Source organism: Macaca nemestrina, chromosome 15, assembly GCF_043159975.1.
Source record: "Macaca nemestrina isolate mMacNem1 chromosome 15, mMacNem.hap1, whole genome shotgun sequence".
Classification (NCBI taxonomy): Eukaryota; Metazoa; Chordata; class Mammalia; order Primates; family Cercopithecidae; genus Macaca; species Macaca nemestrina.
This window is the reverse complement of record NC_092139.1, coordinates 98929698-98945722: the sequence shown is the minus strand read 5'-3', so window position 1 is coordinate 98945722 and position 16025 is coordinate 98929698. Positions and strand designations below refer to the sequence as shown.

General features: G+C 49.5%; 1 protein-coding gene across 4 annotated transcripts; it reads left to right on the top strand.

The window, feature by feature from the left end:
- Positions 1-1387: 1387 nt before the first annotated feature.
- Positions 1388-15107, top strand: LOC105487204 (phosphoinositide-3-kinase interacting protein 1). Of its 4 annotated transcripts, XR_011614067.1 has the most exons (7): positions 1396-1781; positions 2791-2907; positions 3003-3122; positions 4404-4604; positions 4706-4784; positions 4878-5487; positions 13399-13516. XR_011614067.1 is itself a non-coding variant. In XM_011750565.2 (6 exons), exons 1-6 carry the CDS (start codon positions 1697-1699, stop codon positions 13601-13603), a joined length of 807 nt encoding a protein of 268 aa, XP_011748867.2. In that variant the 5' UTR covers positions 1398-1696; the 3' UTR covers positions 13604-15107. The 4 variants fall into 4 exon arrangements, 2 of the variants coding, with proteins under 2 accessions (XP_070936519.1, XP_011748867.2); XR_011614066.1 differs by having other exon boundaries at positions 1393-1781; positions 4706-5487; XM_011750565.2 differs by lacking the exon at positions 4878-5487 and having other exon boundaries at positions 1398-1781; positions 13399-15107.
- The last annotated feature ends 918 nt before the right edge of the window (positions 15108-16025 follow it).

Here is a 16025-nt window from a genome sequence, read left to right as displayed (position 1 = left end):
GCTCACAACTGTTATCCCAGCACTTTGACAAGCCGAGGTGGGTGGATCACCTGACGTCAGGAGTTTGAGACCAGCCTGGCCAACATGGTGAAACTCCCCATCTCTACTAAAAAAAAATTCAAAAAAAAAAATTAGCCAGGTGTGGTGGCGCACACCTTTAATCCCAGCTACTTGGGAGGCTGAGGCAGGATAATTGCTTGAACCTGGGATGTGGAGGTTGCAGTAAGCGGAAATGGTGCCACTGCACTCCAGCCTGAGAGACAGAGATTCCGCCTCAAAAAAAAAAAAAAAAAAAAAAAAAAAAAAAAAAATTGGAAAGTTGTTTTCCTCCTTATATTACTGCCTGCAAGATCGAAACAGTGTTTCCCATTTCTATTTTGGGATCTGACTGAGTCACAAGGTAGTCTTGGCAAATCACTCTGCTCTCTCTCAGTTTCTTAAGGCTGCCTGGGAACTTGAACTGTCAGCCAAACAGGAAGAAGGGTCCTTCCGCCTAACTCCAAAAGGCCTAAGTCAAATGGATATGCTGAGATTTAATGATGGATATAAATTACAGCAAATGGATTCCCTATAGGGTGAGGGGGAAAAAAAGCAAACATTTTACTTAACTTCCTCTATACAATTCGGGGCTGGCAGAAAGGGCAGACTATTACAATGTAGCTGAGCAAATTTTTCCATGTTTGCATAACATGTGTTTTCAACTAAAGATACTCCTTCTATATTACTGCTATATACAACACCCCAAAAAACCTCAAATGTAAGTAAAGCAATGTGACAGATTTGATGCTGGCCAAGTTACACTGTTTTTGTTTTGTTTTGTTTTTTTGTTTTTTTTTAGTGTCAGTGTTCATAAAGGCCCTTTTTCTTTTTCAAGGATGGGGATAAAGTGTTACTTGGCCGGGCACGGTGGCTCACGCCTGTAATCCCAACACTTTGGGAGGCCGAGATGGGCGGATCACGAGGTCAGGAGTTCAAGACCAGTCTGGCCAACAAAATGAAACTCCGACTCTACTAAAAATACAAAAAATTAGCTGGGTGTGGTGGTGTGTACCTGTAATCCCAGCTATTCGGGAGGCTGAGGCAGGAGAATTGCAAGAACCCGGCAGTTGGAGGTTGCAGTGAGCCGAGATTGCACTATTGCACTCCAACCCTGGGCGACAGTGTAAGACTCTGTCTCAAAAAGAAAAAAACAAAAACAAAAAAAGTGTTACTCCACTCCCCACCAGATACTCTTATTTTTGCCCCCTATGAGATCATGAATTCCTCCTGGGTGCACAACTCCCTAAAGTGCTCTGTGTTTTATTGCTTATAATTTCCCACATCCCATGATGCCCCTTGATAGAATTATTTTTTCTGTACTCACACAAATGGAAACAGAAGAGATGAAAAACCCTGGGGATGCAGCCTCGCAGGTCTCAAACTGCTAAGCACAACCTGCATATCTCTTGGCTGAGTTCCTTTCTTGGCTCAGAGTCAGATTTTGCATGACCTAGGAGGCTTAGGACCCAGGGGGCGCCTTTCAGCTGAAAAACAGCTCGCGCTGCAGCAAGCTAGCTGGGAAGCTCCCAGTTCTAAAGAGAGGCTGTTTACCAGAAGAGCATAACAAGGGCAGGTCTGACTGCAAGGCTGGGACCGGGAGGCAGAGCCGCCGCAAAGGGGGCCCCAGTTAAACACTGGTCGTTCAATCACCTGCAAGATGAAGGAGGCAAGGATGCGGTTGGCCTGGGTACAAGCATTCCTCGTCAGCAACATGCTCCTAGCAGAAGCCTACGGATCTGGAGGTGAGATTACAATCTTTCCTTTCCGCAGCAACTTCATGAAACAGAAGAGGTAAAGTCCCCCATACAGGGCCAGGATGACAGGAAGCGAAGCGTTTAGCTGGTTTCTGTTGTCCTGTGAAAGCTTTTCCACCCCTCCTTTCCTTGTCAGGGGCTTGCAGCTCCATCTTTGCCATTAAGAACAAAGGCAAGAAGCCACTTTCTCTTTGCCTTTCCTTGCTCATGAGTGGATGGAGCTTGGGGGTTCATCTCCCCTACTCCCCAAGCCCTGTTCTTTCTAAGACCTTTGCATGGTGTGGTCCTCCTTCCCCAGCCTCCTCCTGTGGTTCTCCTGCAGAGGGGAGTGGGAGCTTGGAGTCTCATCCAGTCAGCGATGAGGCCGGTTTCCTCTGTTTGAGGCTCTCTTGAATCTTTTGCCTGACGGAGTCAAGGCTCCTGGAGAATTCTCCTGGGAGAGAGTATTGCCTGTTAAACGGGCAGTAGGTGGCCGTATCCGTGGACGAAGAAACACCGGAGTTTATGTAACTGACCATTACAACACAGGGATAAATGTCACGTCTGGCCGCCCACCGTCCCAAAACTCCCATCTCCTCAAAGGGACCCTAAGCCAGGCCTCCTTCTCTCCATCTCCTCCTCCAAAGTGGTCACAAGTTCAAGAGTAACAACCCTTTACACTTCTGCAGCGCTTTCCGGGTTTCAAAAATAAATAAATAAAACCTAACAGTCTCTGAACGTTGACTAAGGGCCAGGCACAGGCTAGGGGCTTCACAGGCGCTTTCTTTTCCGTCTCTTTCGGGCCGCACAGCAACCCTCTGAGGTGTGTGTAGGGTTGTGGGGAGGGGGCGGAGGGCGTGGGGTGTTGCCAGGAGAGGAGAGGGAGGCCCAGCAGGGCCCAGGGTCCCCTAGCCAGGCTGGGGCTCGGCCCGGGTGGTCCCAGCTCCCCTGCCCGCCACGCTGGGCGTCTTCCCTTCGCTGCCCGCTACTCTGTGTCCGGGGGCTTCTCTTCCCACAGGTTGTTTCTGGGACAACGGCCACCTGTACAGGGAGGACCAGACCTCCCCCGCGCCGGGCCTCCTCTGCCTCAACTGGCTGGACGCGCAGAGCGGGCTGGCCTCGGCCCCCGTGTCGGGTAAGTGTCCTCCGGCGGATGGCGCCGGGGCTGGCGGGCGGCAGCCGCGGTCCAGGTCTCAGCCCCAGCACACATTTCCTTCTCTTCCCTCTTAGGCGCCGGGAATCACAGTTACTGCCGAAACCCGGACGAGGACCCGCGCGGGCCGTGGTGCTACGTCAGTGGCGAGGCCGGCGTCCCTGAGAAACGGCCTTGCGAGGACCTGAGATGTCCAGGTACCTACCCGGGACCCCGGGAATCCCCGCTCCTGGGGCTGACAGGGAGCGGCGGACAACCGCCGCGCACGTGCAGCCGCGCGATGCCGGCCGGCCCCGCTCCGCCTTCGCGCCGTCCGATTGGCCAGGGCTGTCTCCAGGCCACGGGGCTCAAAGCCCATTGGCCACCGCCGCCACTCGTATGAGCTCATCCGCGGCGAGCGCTTGTAAACAACTGCGCGGGGCGAGGCTAGGTTTTTGCGCGGGGCGAGGCTAGGTTTTTCCGCCGTGCGCCCGGAGGAGTGGCTTTTGGACCTTCAGCGTTTGTTGACCGTTTGCTGAGGGTCTGCAGTGCGCTAGACCCACACTGCTCACAACCCCCGCTCCCCCACCTCCCCCGACACACATCGCGGGAAGAAGCCGTTTGGGGGATTTGAGCTTCAGAGAAGTTAAGCGATTGACCGAAGGCAGTGGCAGGGGACAGATTTGAATTCACATTTCTTAGATTCTAGAGCGCAGGCTTTTTGCTCCCAAAGCAGCAAGACAGTTTTCTAGGATTAAATGGGATAATCAAAGTAAAGCTTTTTTTTTTTTTTTTTTTTTTTTGAGTCGGAGTCTCGTTCTGTCACCCAGGCTGGAGTGCAGTGGCGCGATTTCTGCTCACTGCAACTTTCGCCTCCGGCGTTGCAGTGATTCTCCTGCCTCAGCCTCCTGAGTAGCTGGGATAACAAGCGTGCACCACGACGTCCAGCTAATTTTTATATTTTTAGTAGAGACGGGGTTTCACCATGTTGGCCTGGCTGCTCTCAAAGTCCTGACCTCAGGTGATCCGCCCGCCGCCCGCCTGGCCTCCCAAAGTGTTGGGATTACAGGCGTGAGCCACTGCTCCCTGCACAAAGTGAAGCATCTCACCTAAGGATTGGCACAGAGCATGCGCTTAGATGTGAGCTGCTCAGAGGAAGCATGGGTTATTTCCTGGAGTGGAGATGGGGGGAATCCCCTGCAGAAGACGGCAACCGAGAGGGGCCTTGAGAAATAGCAAGGATTTGTACAGATAAAGACGTGGGATGCAGGAGAGAGGTCCTTCCCTACGGCCTTCCCCTTTCATTTGTCTTGTCCCCGAGATGGTTCAGTCCTCTCAGGCTTGATCTTGCTTCTAGGGCAGAGTTTGACTTTGGGTTGTGTGTGGGGGGACGTTCTTAGGTGACCCACCTACATGTCCCCTAACACTCGGACCAGGTTCAGCTGTGGAATTCACTCAGGGCAGTCCCTGATGAGAGCTGTTTCCCACCTCATCTCCAGAGACCACCTCCCAGGCCCTGCCATCCTCCACGACAGAAATCGAGGAAGCGTCTGAAGGGCCAGGTGTAGATGAGATGCAGGTGTTCGCTCCTGCCAACACCCTGCCCTCCCGGAGTGAGGCGGCCGCTGTGCAGCCAGTGATTGGGATCAGCCAGCGGGTGCGGATGAACTCCAAGGAGAAAAAGGACCTGGGAACTCTGGGTATGACGGTCCCCCACCCCTGCCCTTGTTGGGATTCATCAAGAGATGTCATTTGCTGATTGGGGTGTGGCTAATGGGACCTTGTGTCCTGTCCTTGGCAGGCTACGTGCTGGGCATTACCATGATGGTGATCATCATTGCCATCGGAGCTGGCATCATCTTGGGCTACTCCTACAAGAGGTCAGTAGCTTCTCTTCTGGGCCCTCTTGAGAGGAGGAGGGGGAGGAAGGTACACAAAGTCAAATCAAACTTTGTGGCTTTCTTTCCCAAAAGGAAGCAAGATGTTGAAAATCAGCTCAAGATGTAGAGACTTGGTCCTAGTCTTTATCCGCTGACCTTGGACAAACCCTTTCCTTTGGTGCCTTTACACCTCACTTAAAAGCCTTGTGAGGTATCTTCTTGTTCCCCATTTTACAAACGAAGAAACCTCTGTCAGAGACTTGCTCAAAGTCACACTGCCTGGGAGTGGCAGAACCTGGATTCAGACCCAGCTGTTTTGATAGCAAATTCCCTGCTGTCTGATCCAACATGCCTGGCATTGAAGCGAGTGGCACTGCAGAAATCAGGCTGGACACTGATTGCAGGGACCTTAAGACCGAATTCTTTCTGTGAGTTATAAAATTCTGCTACTAGAAAAGGTTTCCAGCCACTGTTTTTGCAGTTGGGGCTTAAATTTCCTGAGCTATAAGCAGTGGGATCTCCTCTGCTAGGGAAGAAAAAAGTGAGATGGAGAACAGAAAGTCTGTTTGCCACTCTTCACCACATGTGAGAAAGCCAAAGAGGTGACTTATGAAACTCAAGGACATGACCTGTGGCTGGGGCAGCAGAAGAATGCTTATTTGAAAGGTCCCACGAGATGCCCATCAGTGACTGGTGAATGATGGTAAGCCAGACTGGCATTTGTCTTTACATCACTGGCTGATTCTGGAAAATTAGTTGCTATTCTTGGGCAAAATCAGGGGATTTGACCTCTAGCCTTGGGTGTCTGTAATATTCTCCTCTATGGTCTGAGAAATCTTCCTATGAGGAAAGTGACACAGTAGCCTGCATTTATTTATTTATTTAATTTCCTTCCTTCCTTCCTTCCTTCCGTCCTTCCGTCCTTCCTTCCTTCCTTCTGTCCATCCGTCTCCTTTCCTTCATTTCTTTGATTTTTTTTTTTCAGGGTCTCGCCCTATTGCCTAGGCTTGAGTGCAGTGGTGCGATCACGGCTCACTGCAGCCTCAACCTCCCAGGGCTCAAGTGATTAACCCCACCCACCCCCACCGAGTAGCTGGGACTACAGGCATGTCTCACCATGCCTGGCTGATTTTTAAATTTTTTGTAGAGACAGGGTCTCACTATGTTGCACAGGCTAGTCTCAAACTCCTGGGCTCAAGTGATCCTCCTGCCTCAGCCTCCCAAAGTGTATAGGCATGAACCACCATACCTGGCATGCAGCCTGCATTTTCCAGTGGTGAGGGCCATGTCTGAGCCCACAGCCTCAGTGGATCACCCAGCAGGGCATCTTTAGAGGCCTTGTAGTCAACCTCCTCATTACAGATGAAAAAGGGGAAGTTTGGGTATAATAATAACAGCAGTAGCAAACATGTACCATAATGCCAGACACTGCTTCAAACACATGCTTTAACTCAATTCTCATAATCACCTTTATGAGGTAAATGTTATTATCTCCAGTTTACAGATGAGGAAACTGAGGCAAGAGGGGATTATATACTTTACCTGAGGTTACACACCTAGCATTTGGTGGAGAGAAGTCCTCTAACTAGCTATCTCTGTGACCCTGGGCAAATTGCTTCAATTTCCTACTCCATATCATTGTGTGAAGCTAAGGCTTGTGACTACTTAGCTCAGGGTGTGGCACATAGTAAGTGGTCATAGCTATTTTTCTTTTCTATGAAATGTGTGGCTGGGCGTGGTGGCTCATGCCTGTAATCCCAGCACTTTGGGAGGCTGAGGCAGGCGGATCGTGAGGTCAGGAGTTCGAGACCATCCTGGCCAACATAGTGAAACCCCATCTCTACTAAAAATACAAAAAACTAGCCAGGCGTGGTGGCGGGCACCTGTAATCCCAGCTACTTGGGAGGCTGAGGCAGAAGAATTGCTTGAACCTGGGAGGCGGAGGTTGCAGTGAGCTGAGATTGTGCCACTGCACTCCAGCCTGGGCGACAGAGCGAGACTCCATCTCAAAATAAATAAATAAATAAAAAATGTGGGTAATGGGCCAGGCGCAGTGGCTCATACCTGTAATCCTAGCACTTTGGGAGGCTGAGGCAGGTGGATTGCTTGAGCCCAAGAGTTCGAGAACAGCATGGGCAACATGGCAAAATCGTGTCTCTACAAAAAAATACAAAAATTAGCCAGGCATGGTGGTGGGCGCCTGTAGCCCTAGTTACTAAGGAGGCTGAGGTGGGAGGATCACCTGAGCCTGGGAGGTCAAGGCTGCGGTGAGCCATGATTGTGCCACTGCACTCCAGCCTGGGTGACAGAGTGAGATCCTGTCCCAAAAAAAAAAAAAAAAAAAAGTGGGTAATGGACTAGTGCTGTCTGATTTCTTGTGATGCAGGAAGCAGAGGTCCAGAGAGGGAAAGCATTGACTTGAGAGGACATCCTGACTCCCAGTCTGAGGTTGTTTCCCACAATGGGATGGTTGACATGGCAGGTCCAGGGACACCTGCTTATTCATTTCAGAGTTAGTGATGTTGTGGCCCTAGCCTTACAATTCATAAGCAGACCTAAGCCACACTGGCTGAGTTTAGTCCTTGAAAGATTTCCTTTTTCCCCAGCCACTTGACAGCATTCGGCTGTCCTGCAATCCTGTGACAGTTTCCAGGCCTTCCAGGTGCTTGAACTGACTAAACATTCTTAATTTTTTTCTTTTTTTTTGAGACAGAGTCTTGCTCTGTCGCCCAGGCTGGGGTGCAGTGGCCGGATCTCAGCTCACTGCAAGCTCCGCCCCCGGGGTTTAGACCATTCTCCTGCCTCAGCCTCCCGAGTAGCTGGGACTACAGGCGCCCGCCACCTCGCCCGGCTAGTTTTTTTTTTTTTGTATTTTTTAGTAGAGATGGGGTTTCACCGTGTTAGCCAGGATGGTCTCGATCTCCTGACCTCGTGATCCGCCCGTCTCGGCCTCCCAAAGTGCTGGGATTACAGGCTTGAGCCACCGCGCCCAGCCAACATTCTTAATTCTGAGCTCAGTTCTGGTGCCCAGTGGAAGTCTTTTTCTTCTAGATTTGTTCCTCTAGGCTGTCATGAGACTGCCCTAAGGCCTAAAATTTATTTTCCTATAAACTCAGGGCAGGGCACCCAGTCACCAGACTCCCTGTCACTAACGACCAGATCACTCCTTTCCTCAGCAGAACTGCTCTCAGAACAGACTGTACAACAGGAAACCGCATGTGGGCTAAAAACAAGCTTGCAGCCTCCATTTCTTCCTAAAGTCAGAGAGCAGAGTGTCCTGAAAAGAGCTGTAGGGTTCAGGTGTCCTCTGAGCCTTGATATCTTGTCTGTTAAATGGGGATACATCCCCCCTTCACACCCACCCATCTAAGATTATTATAAGTATTAAATGTAAACAGAAACAATAGCACACCAATCAGGTAATAATCACAATAGCAGCCAACATTTATTTCATGCTTTCTTAATAAGTAAGGCCCTACTGTATTATCTTTTTTTCTTCCCTGATTATCTTTTTTTCTTTCTTTTTTTTTTTTTTTTTTGAGACAGAGTCTCGCTCTGTCGGCTCACTGCAACCTCCGCCTCCTGGGTTCAAATGATTTTCCTGGCTCAGCCTACCGACTAGCTGGGATTAGAGGCACCTGCCACCATGCCCTACTAATTTTTGTATTTGTAGTGGAGATGGGTTTCACCATGTTGGCCAGGCTGGTCTCGAACTTGTAACCTCAGGCAATCCACTCGCCTCGGCCTCCCAAAGTGCTGGGATTACAGGCATGAGCCACTGCAGCCAGCCTCCTGATTATCTTGACTAAGCCTCACAACCACACTAGGAGCACTGTTACATCATTTTACAGTGAGGAGCTGAGACCTAACAGAGTTAAGTACAATGGCCAGGCTACGCAGCTAGTAACGTATGTCTGAGGATTATCAGTATCTCCAACAAGTCCAGCAAGGCCCAGTAGCCTCATGTAAATTTGCTTTGAATCACAAAGGAAAGTAGGAAAAATAGAAACTTAAAAAATAAGGCTGGGTTTAAAGTCAGAAGAAACAAGATCTAGTTCTGGAACTTTCACGTGTTCTGGATGTTACACTGGACAAGTTATTTACCTTCTCTGGACTTCAATTTCTTCATCTGTACTGTAAGGGGGTTAGATATGATGATCCTCCCAACTCTATTTCCTAAAAAGACAGTATTGCTGGTGGTAAGACTGGGTTCAAATTCCAGCTCTGCCATTTGCTTAAAGAGTGTAACTTCTCTGCATCTGCCTTCCTATCAAACAGGTCAAAATAGATACCACATAGGTTGTGAGGATGAAATTGGACAGTATAGTTTAGGCATACAATTGGTGTTCCATAACCTGGGAGAGGAAGTTCGAGGCAGCATACAGTAGGGCCTTACTTATTAAAGCAGGAAATAAATGTTGGCTGCTCTTATGATTATTACCTGTAGCTGCCTTGGGAGCTTTTCCTGAGCAGCAGTGTGGCACAGCACTGCTTCTGACAGGGAAAATAGCAGCTCAGAGTAATAATTGAAGAAGACCCATGTAGTCTGAACGAGGTCTGTGGTGCTTCCATACTCTGGGAGAGGAAGTTGGAGGCAGGCAGCAGCTTCATCTACACCTGCTCTCTCTGGCCAGCTGAGCTCCCAGTCCCACCCTGGCCTTGGAGCAAGCAGTCAGGGTAGGTACTGTTAAGCTTTGAGCTCTGCCAAAGGCCATGAGGCTTGCCTAATGGGACGGAGCTTTTCCCTGGCTGGGAAGGGTGGGCAGGCACCAGGCTTCGTCTTAGGGGAGGAAGGGCTGTAAATGGGGGTGGGTGGGAGCTCAGCCTGGCTGGTTCTTTGTCCTGGTAGTCTAGGCCACGAGGTTCAAACAGCCAGTCTGTGACTGAGGAGCTAAGTGTAGTGTCTGCACTAGCTTCAGGGGGAGGTCTTATTTAAAAAGGGGAGGGAAAAACTGTAGGTCAACACCACTCCACCCTCTTAGGAGAGGAGCTAAGTCAGTGAATAAGCCTTTTGTTCTTTCTTGGCTGCCACACAACACCCCGGCTAACCAGCCCCTACCCCAAGCAGTGAGAAGAGGCTAGGCTGCCTGATGGTCAGTGTAGCGGGCCTAGTGGCCTCTCAAAGGTCTCCCGAGGGAGCTGGGAGCAGTCACTGCACCTCCAGGACTCAAAGGTACCATTAACAGCAGGCACATAGGATTGAGTGTGCTTCCGGGCTTGTAAATGGTAAGACTAATCCAGACTAGTCCCAGCATCTGCTTCCTTTACCCTTGACTGCTCTTCCAGCCCTGCTCTGCCCCATTAATACAAATTGATTTTTTTTCCCTGAAGACTTGTATATGATGCAGCCTGGCCATTATCAGCGGCTCAGCTGGCCACAGGTAAAGGAGGTTGCTGAGGAAAGCAGGGTGCCAAAGTTAAACTCAAAAGCCTCAGTTTCTTCATCTATAAAAGGGGGATTAGGCTGGGTGCGGTGGCTCACGCCTATAATCCCAGCACTTTGGGAGGCGGAGGCGGGTGAATCACCTGAGATCAGGAGTTGGAGATCAGTCTGACCAACATGGAGAAGCCCCATCTCTACTAAAAATACAAAATAAGCTGGGCGTGGTGGTGCATGCCTGTATTCCCAGCTACTCGGGAGGCTGAGGCAGGAGAATTGCTTGAACCCGGGAGGCGGAGGTTGCGGTGAGCCGAGATCATGCCATTGCACTCCAGCCTGGGCAGCAAGAGGGAAACTGTACCTCAAAAAGAAAAAAAAGGGGGATTATAGCTGGGCATGGTGGTTCATGCCTCAAGAGGCGGGAGGATCCCTTAAGGCCAGGAGTTTGAGATCAGTCCTGGCAACATGGCAGGACTGATCTACAAAAAAAAAAAAAAAAAAAAAAAAAAAAAAGACATCCAGCATGTGCATAGGTAGCTCTTTTCATCCTGGATGATGGGAAGGCCATTAGGCCATTTCCTGGCACCTTAGTACATACTTAGGAAATGTGAATTACTGCTTTCCCTCTTACTCCAGCCCCTTAGATTTTGAAATTCAAACCTCGGCAAAAGATACTTGTATATTCCATTTTTTTTGTAAATTGCCTTTTGGTCTTCCACAGGCTTAGGGACTCCCTTAATAAAATTAAACCCAGACCTTCCAGATTTCTCCCTACATGAGCAGCCTTGAAGAAACTGGCTTTTATTATGGAGGTGTTTCCTTCTACGTGGTAGCAGCTGTGCTGATGAACAGTGCTCAAGGCTAGTGAATCTCAGGATGTGAGTCAAGGAGGCTTTGATACAGACCACCCACCCACGAACACTGTCCCTTCATTTTCCCTCTGGGTGCTCTGCGAGTTTTTCTGCTGTGGCAATTGATGGTGTCCAGTACAGAAGCTAATGAGAAGGATAGGGCAGGAGCCTCAGGTTTGCATGTTCAGAAACCATCACCCAGGGTGATTCAGGAGGATGAGCTCACAGATTTGCCTCCTCTGACCTTACGGGGAGAAATAGGGAATCAGCATATGTCATGTGAAGAATTTTACAGAGTGTCAGGGGCCCTGCAGATTATCAAGTCCAACTCCTTTTTTCACAGATGATGAAATTAAGGCCCAGGGAAGAAGAGATTACTGGTGTCACATAAACAATACTTGATTTGGCTGGTCAGTAAGAGAATTTCCTCGGAAAATCAAATTAAGATAATGTTGCTTGATGGGTCACGTCATAATTCAGGGCAAATCATAATAACCCCTTAGGATTTTTTCTTTTTTTTTCTTTTTGAGACAGTGTCTCACTCTTGATGCTCAGGCTGGAGTGCAGTGGCGCCATCACAGCTCACTGCGTCCTTGATTTCCCAGGCTCAGGTGATTCTCCTACCTCAGCCTCCCGACTAGCTGGGACTACAGGTGTGCGCCACCACAACTGGTTAATTTTTTATTTTTTGTAGAGCTGGAGTTTTGCCATTTTGCTCAGGTTGGTCTAGAACTCCTGGGCTCAAGCAATCCTCCCTCCTCAGCCTCCCAAAGTGTTGGGATTGCAGGTGTGAGCCACCATGCCTAGTCCCTTTATGAATTTTTATAGCAGTTTCACTATTTTCAAAGTGCTTTCACCTTCATTATCATATTTTGAGGCATATATTGTCTCCATTTCACACATGAAGAAACCAGAGAGGTTGTTTTGCCAAGTATCACACAGCTAAGGCTGAGCTGGTACTAGAATACAAGGAAGGAGAACTGGACGGTTTAAAAACAGGTCTGAGATACCTTCCTCCTCTATCCTCTTCCCTCCCCCACTCCTTTTCCCCAATATTCTTCCCCAGTCTCTAGAAGTCATTCTATTGAACATTCTGATGGATGTGTAATCCATTTGATCTTAGCCATGCCCCTGAGATGTGAAGCAGGCCCCTGTGTTGTTTCAGTCATCCATCAACTGCTCCTGGGAAGAAGCTCTTTCCTCCAACAGCTGGACCCATGTCTAGTTGCTGGCTTTGGAGGATGCTATCTTGGGTCCTGAGTGCTGGTTCTGGTGTGCAGTGTGCCAGGCACTCATCAAGCCCTCTAGTCAGCACTAGCGGTGGCCTGGTCCAGTGGGAAGGACCCTACCTGTGCAGACAGAAGACTGGGTTTGAGTCCCTGCTCCACCATTTTTTGTGGGGTGAATTTGGTCAGGTCAGAACTTCTCTGAGCATCAGCCAGAGACATGGATTTGAGCCCACCACATCCTTGGAGAGTGTTCTTAACATCTCTAGGCCATTTCTTTCTCTATAAAATGAATAAGCCCTAATTCTTAGGGTTGAGCTGAGAATGATGTGGGATTAGGTGTATTAAGTCCCTAGCATGGAATGAGCACTCCATGAGTAAAATGGAGTTATACCGTGGTTTGACCGGGTCAGTGAGCACCATGAAAATTCAGAGGTATGTGAAAACTCTGAGAGGTCTGATGACATTGTTTCATTGTTTCCCATTGACCCAAGCAGCCCTCAGTCCTTTTTGCCCCCTGCATGGGTTAGGGATGGTCCATTTCCACCCTGGGCTCACACCTTCTGAGACTTAAGGATAAGAAGGCTGTCTCACAGCAGGATGATCAGGCCAGTTTTCTGGACAACTTTATAGGTTAGGTCCAAAGTTCAGATAGTTCTCAGGGTCTCTGGGAGCCCTGGGCTGAAAGAACAAAACTGTGTCTTGCTTTAAGAGTCTCTGTCTGGCCAGGTGCAGTGACTTATGCCTGTAATCCCAATACTTTGGGAGGCAGGAGGCTGGCTTGACCCCAGTAGTTTGAGACCAGCCTGTGCAACATGTTGAGACCCTGTCTCAATCAAAAAAAAAAAAAAAAAAAGTCTCTGTCTTCTACTTTATTTTCACTGAGTCCTGGTGAAGCTGTAGGAAGTCCATACTGCTGTCACCCTGTTTTACAGATGGAGAACCTAAGACCAGAGGTGCAGGAGCTTCTTACTGAGTTAAACGCAGTCTTGCAGAATGGATATCCTAGTATCCTGGACCTGAGTTTGAGTCCTGGCTCAGCCACTGATTTGTTGTGATGATGGCAAGCTGCTGCTACTGCTGAACCTCAGGGATGCCATCTAATGAGCAAAACTATGCAGGAGGCATAGCCTGAATTTTTTTTTTTTTCCTGCCAGGGGGAAGGATTTGAAAGAACAGCATGATCAGAAAATGTGTGAGAGGGAGATGCAGCGAATCACTCTGCCCTTGTCTGCCTTCACCAACCCTACCTGTGAGATTGTGGATGAGAAGACTGTCGTGGTCCACACCAGCCAGACTCCAGTTGACCCTCAGGAGGGCAGCGCTCCTCTTATGGGCCAGGCCGGGACTCCTGGGGCCTGAGTCCCCTCAGTGGGCAGGAGCCCATGCAGACACTGGTGCAGGACAGCCCACCCTCCTACAGCTGGGAGGATCTACCACTTTGTGTTCTGGTTAAAACCCTACCATTCCCCCTCCTTTTTTGGTGAATCCTAATAAGTGACAGAAGCAGATGGCACTGTGGGCTGAGGGTAAGGCTGGGCAGGGTCCTAACAGTGCTCCTTCTCCATCCCTTGGAGCAGATTTTGTCTGTGGATGGAGACAGTGGCAGCTCCCACAGTGATGCTGCTGCTAAGGGCTTCCAAACATTGCCTGCACCCCTGGAGCTGAACCAGGGATAGATGGGGAGCTCCCCCAGGCTCCTCTGTGCTTTACTAAGATGGCCTCAGTCTCCATCATGGGCTTGAGTGGCATACACTGTTATTCATGGTTAAGGTAAAGCAGGTCAAGGGATGGGATCGAAAAAATATGTTTAGTTTTTAAAATATTTGGGATGGAACTCCCTACTGACCTCTGAGAACCAGAAGTGAGTCTGTACAGAAGTCAGAAATTTTGGGTTGAGAATGAGATCTAGGTTGTGCTGGTATGCTCCAGCTTGCTAGCAATGATGTGCCTTGACAACTATGGGCCAGGCCTGGGCCCAGGGACTCTTCCTGTTTCACAAGGAAAGGAAGGGAAGAATTGCACTGAGCATTCCACTTAGGAAGAGGATAGGGAAGGATCTGCTCCGCCTTTGGCCACAGGAGCAGCTTTGGCCACAGGAGCAGAGGCAGACCTGGGATGCCTGTTCCTCTTCAGGGATGGATAGTGACCTGTCTTCATTTTGCACAGGTAAGAGAGTGGTTAGCTAACCTATGGGAATTATACTATGGGGCCTTATGAGCTGCTTCTAAGAGGTTAACCTGGAAACTAAGCTCAGAGGCAAGATAATAAAGCACTTTAGGGCTTGCTCCTGAGGTGGGCTTGATTTAGCAGGTGGTCCTGTGGGCCTCCAGGCCAGCACCTTCCTGTAGGGCAGTGGGGCTAGGGTCACAGCCCCTAACTTACAAAACAATCAAAGAATCATTAGAAAGGGTTCATTAAACCTTTTGGACACAGGGCCTCAGAGAGGAAAAAGTGACTTGCCCAAGGTCATAAGCAAGCTACTGGCATGGCGAGAGCCCAGCCTCCTGACTGAGTGCAACATTTCTCCACTGCACTGTGGTAGCAGCTCAGCAGGGCCTCTAAGCCTTGATGTCACACTCGAAGGCCTGGCAGCCCCTGGCCGTAGAGCTTCCTTTTCAGAGCCCTTCCACTGCCCAATGTGGAGATGGGGGTTAGTGGGGCTTTCTATGGAGCCATCTGCTTTGGGGACCTAGACCTCAGGGGGTCTCTTGGTGTTAGTGATGCTGGAGAAGAGAATATTACTGGTTTCTACTTTTCTATAAAGGCATTTCTCTATATACATGTTTTATATACCTCATTCTGACACCTGCATTTAGTGTGGGAAATTGCTCTGCATTTGACTTAATAAAAAAAAAAAAGACTCCACATTGCCAAATTTTTGAGAGGTAATAGGAACATTCCCTATAAGTTGAGAAGCTTTGTGTTACCTTGTTAACACCTGTGTGGCAAGCTCTGGGCCTTTTCTTCATTCATCCTGGCCCTGTTACTAGAAGGTGACAACTGCAGCCTGTGTCCAGATTTTTTTTTTTTTTTGAGATGGAGTTTGGCCCTTGTTGCTCAGGCTGGAGTGCAATGGCGCGATCTCGGCTCACTGCAACCTCCGCCTCCTGGGTTCAAGCGACTGTCCTGCCTCAGCCTCTGGAGTAGCTGGGATTACAGGTATGTGCTACCATACCCAGCTAATTTTTGTATTTTTAGTAGAGACGGGATTTCACCATGTTGGTCAGGCTGTTCTCATTTGATCTCAGGTGATCCACCAGCTGAGGCCTCCCAAAGTGCTGAGATTACAGGCTTGAGCCACCGTGTCCAGCTTCTGTGTCCAGATTATTATCATCAGGAGTCTTTCAGGTTAAAGCTGCAGGAAGGACAGGTGTGCAGGCCTCCCAATAAGGTGGCTGGTCATTGCAAATCCTCTCCCCTTCAGCATTGTTTCCAAGGTGGAGGTAGCTAAAATGAGTATCTAGACAGCCTTTGTCAAAGTCTGGAACACAGCAGGGGTTGAGGGGTGGGTGACGGGGATGGTGTTGCAGCAGCCAAAGGGGGAATAACCGCAGAGGAGGAAGGGTCACTGGGCTGCCTGCAGCAGCCCTGGGCTGAGGAAGTTCCCTGCAAGGTGACTACTATGGCTACAGAAGGAAAGATACCAACAGGTGTGTCTCCTGGACTTTTACCAAGGGATTTCAGCCACAGGTTCTCAGCCTCAGGAATACCCAGATGAACTCTGTCCATGCCCAGCCATTGCTCTGTGGTTCTGCCAGCAATGCGTACTCCAGATCATTAG

Excerpts from the sequence above, each read along its gene's own strand:
- LOC105487204 (XM_011750565.2), top strand. The coding sequence starts at position 1,697 with ATGAAGGAGGCAAGGATGCGGTTGGCCTGGGTACAAGCATTCCTCGTC. Across the intron at positions 1,782-2,790 it reads AGAAGCCTACGGATCTGGAG|GTTGTTTCTGGGACAACGGC; the intron begins GTGAGATTACAA and ends CTCTTCCCACAG. Across the intron at positions 2,908-3,002 it reads GGCCTCGGCCCCCGTGTCGG|GCGCCGGGAATCACAGTTAC; the intron begins GTAAGTGTCCTC and ends CTTCCCTCTTAG.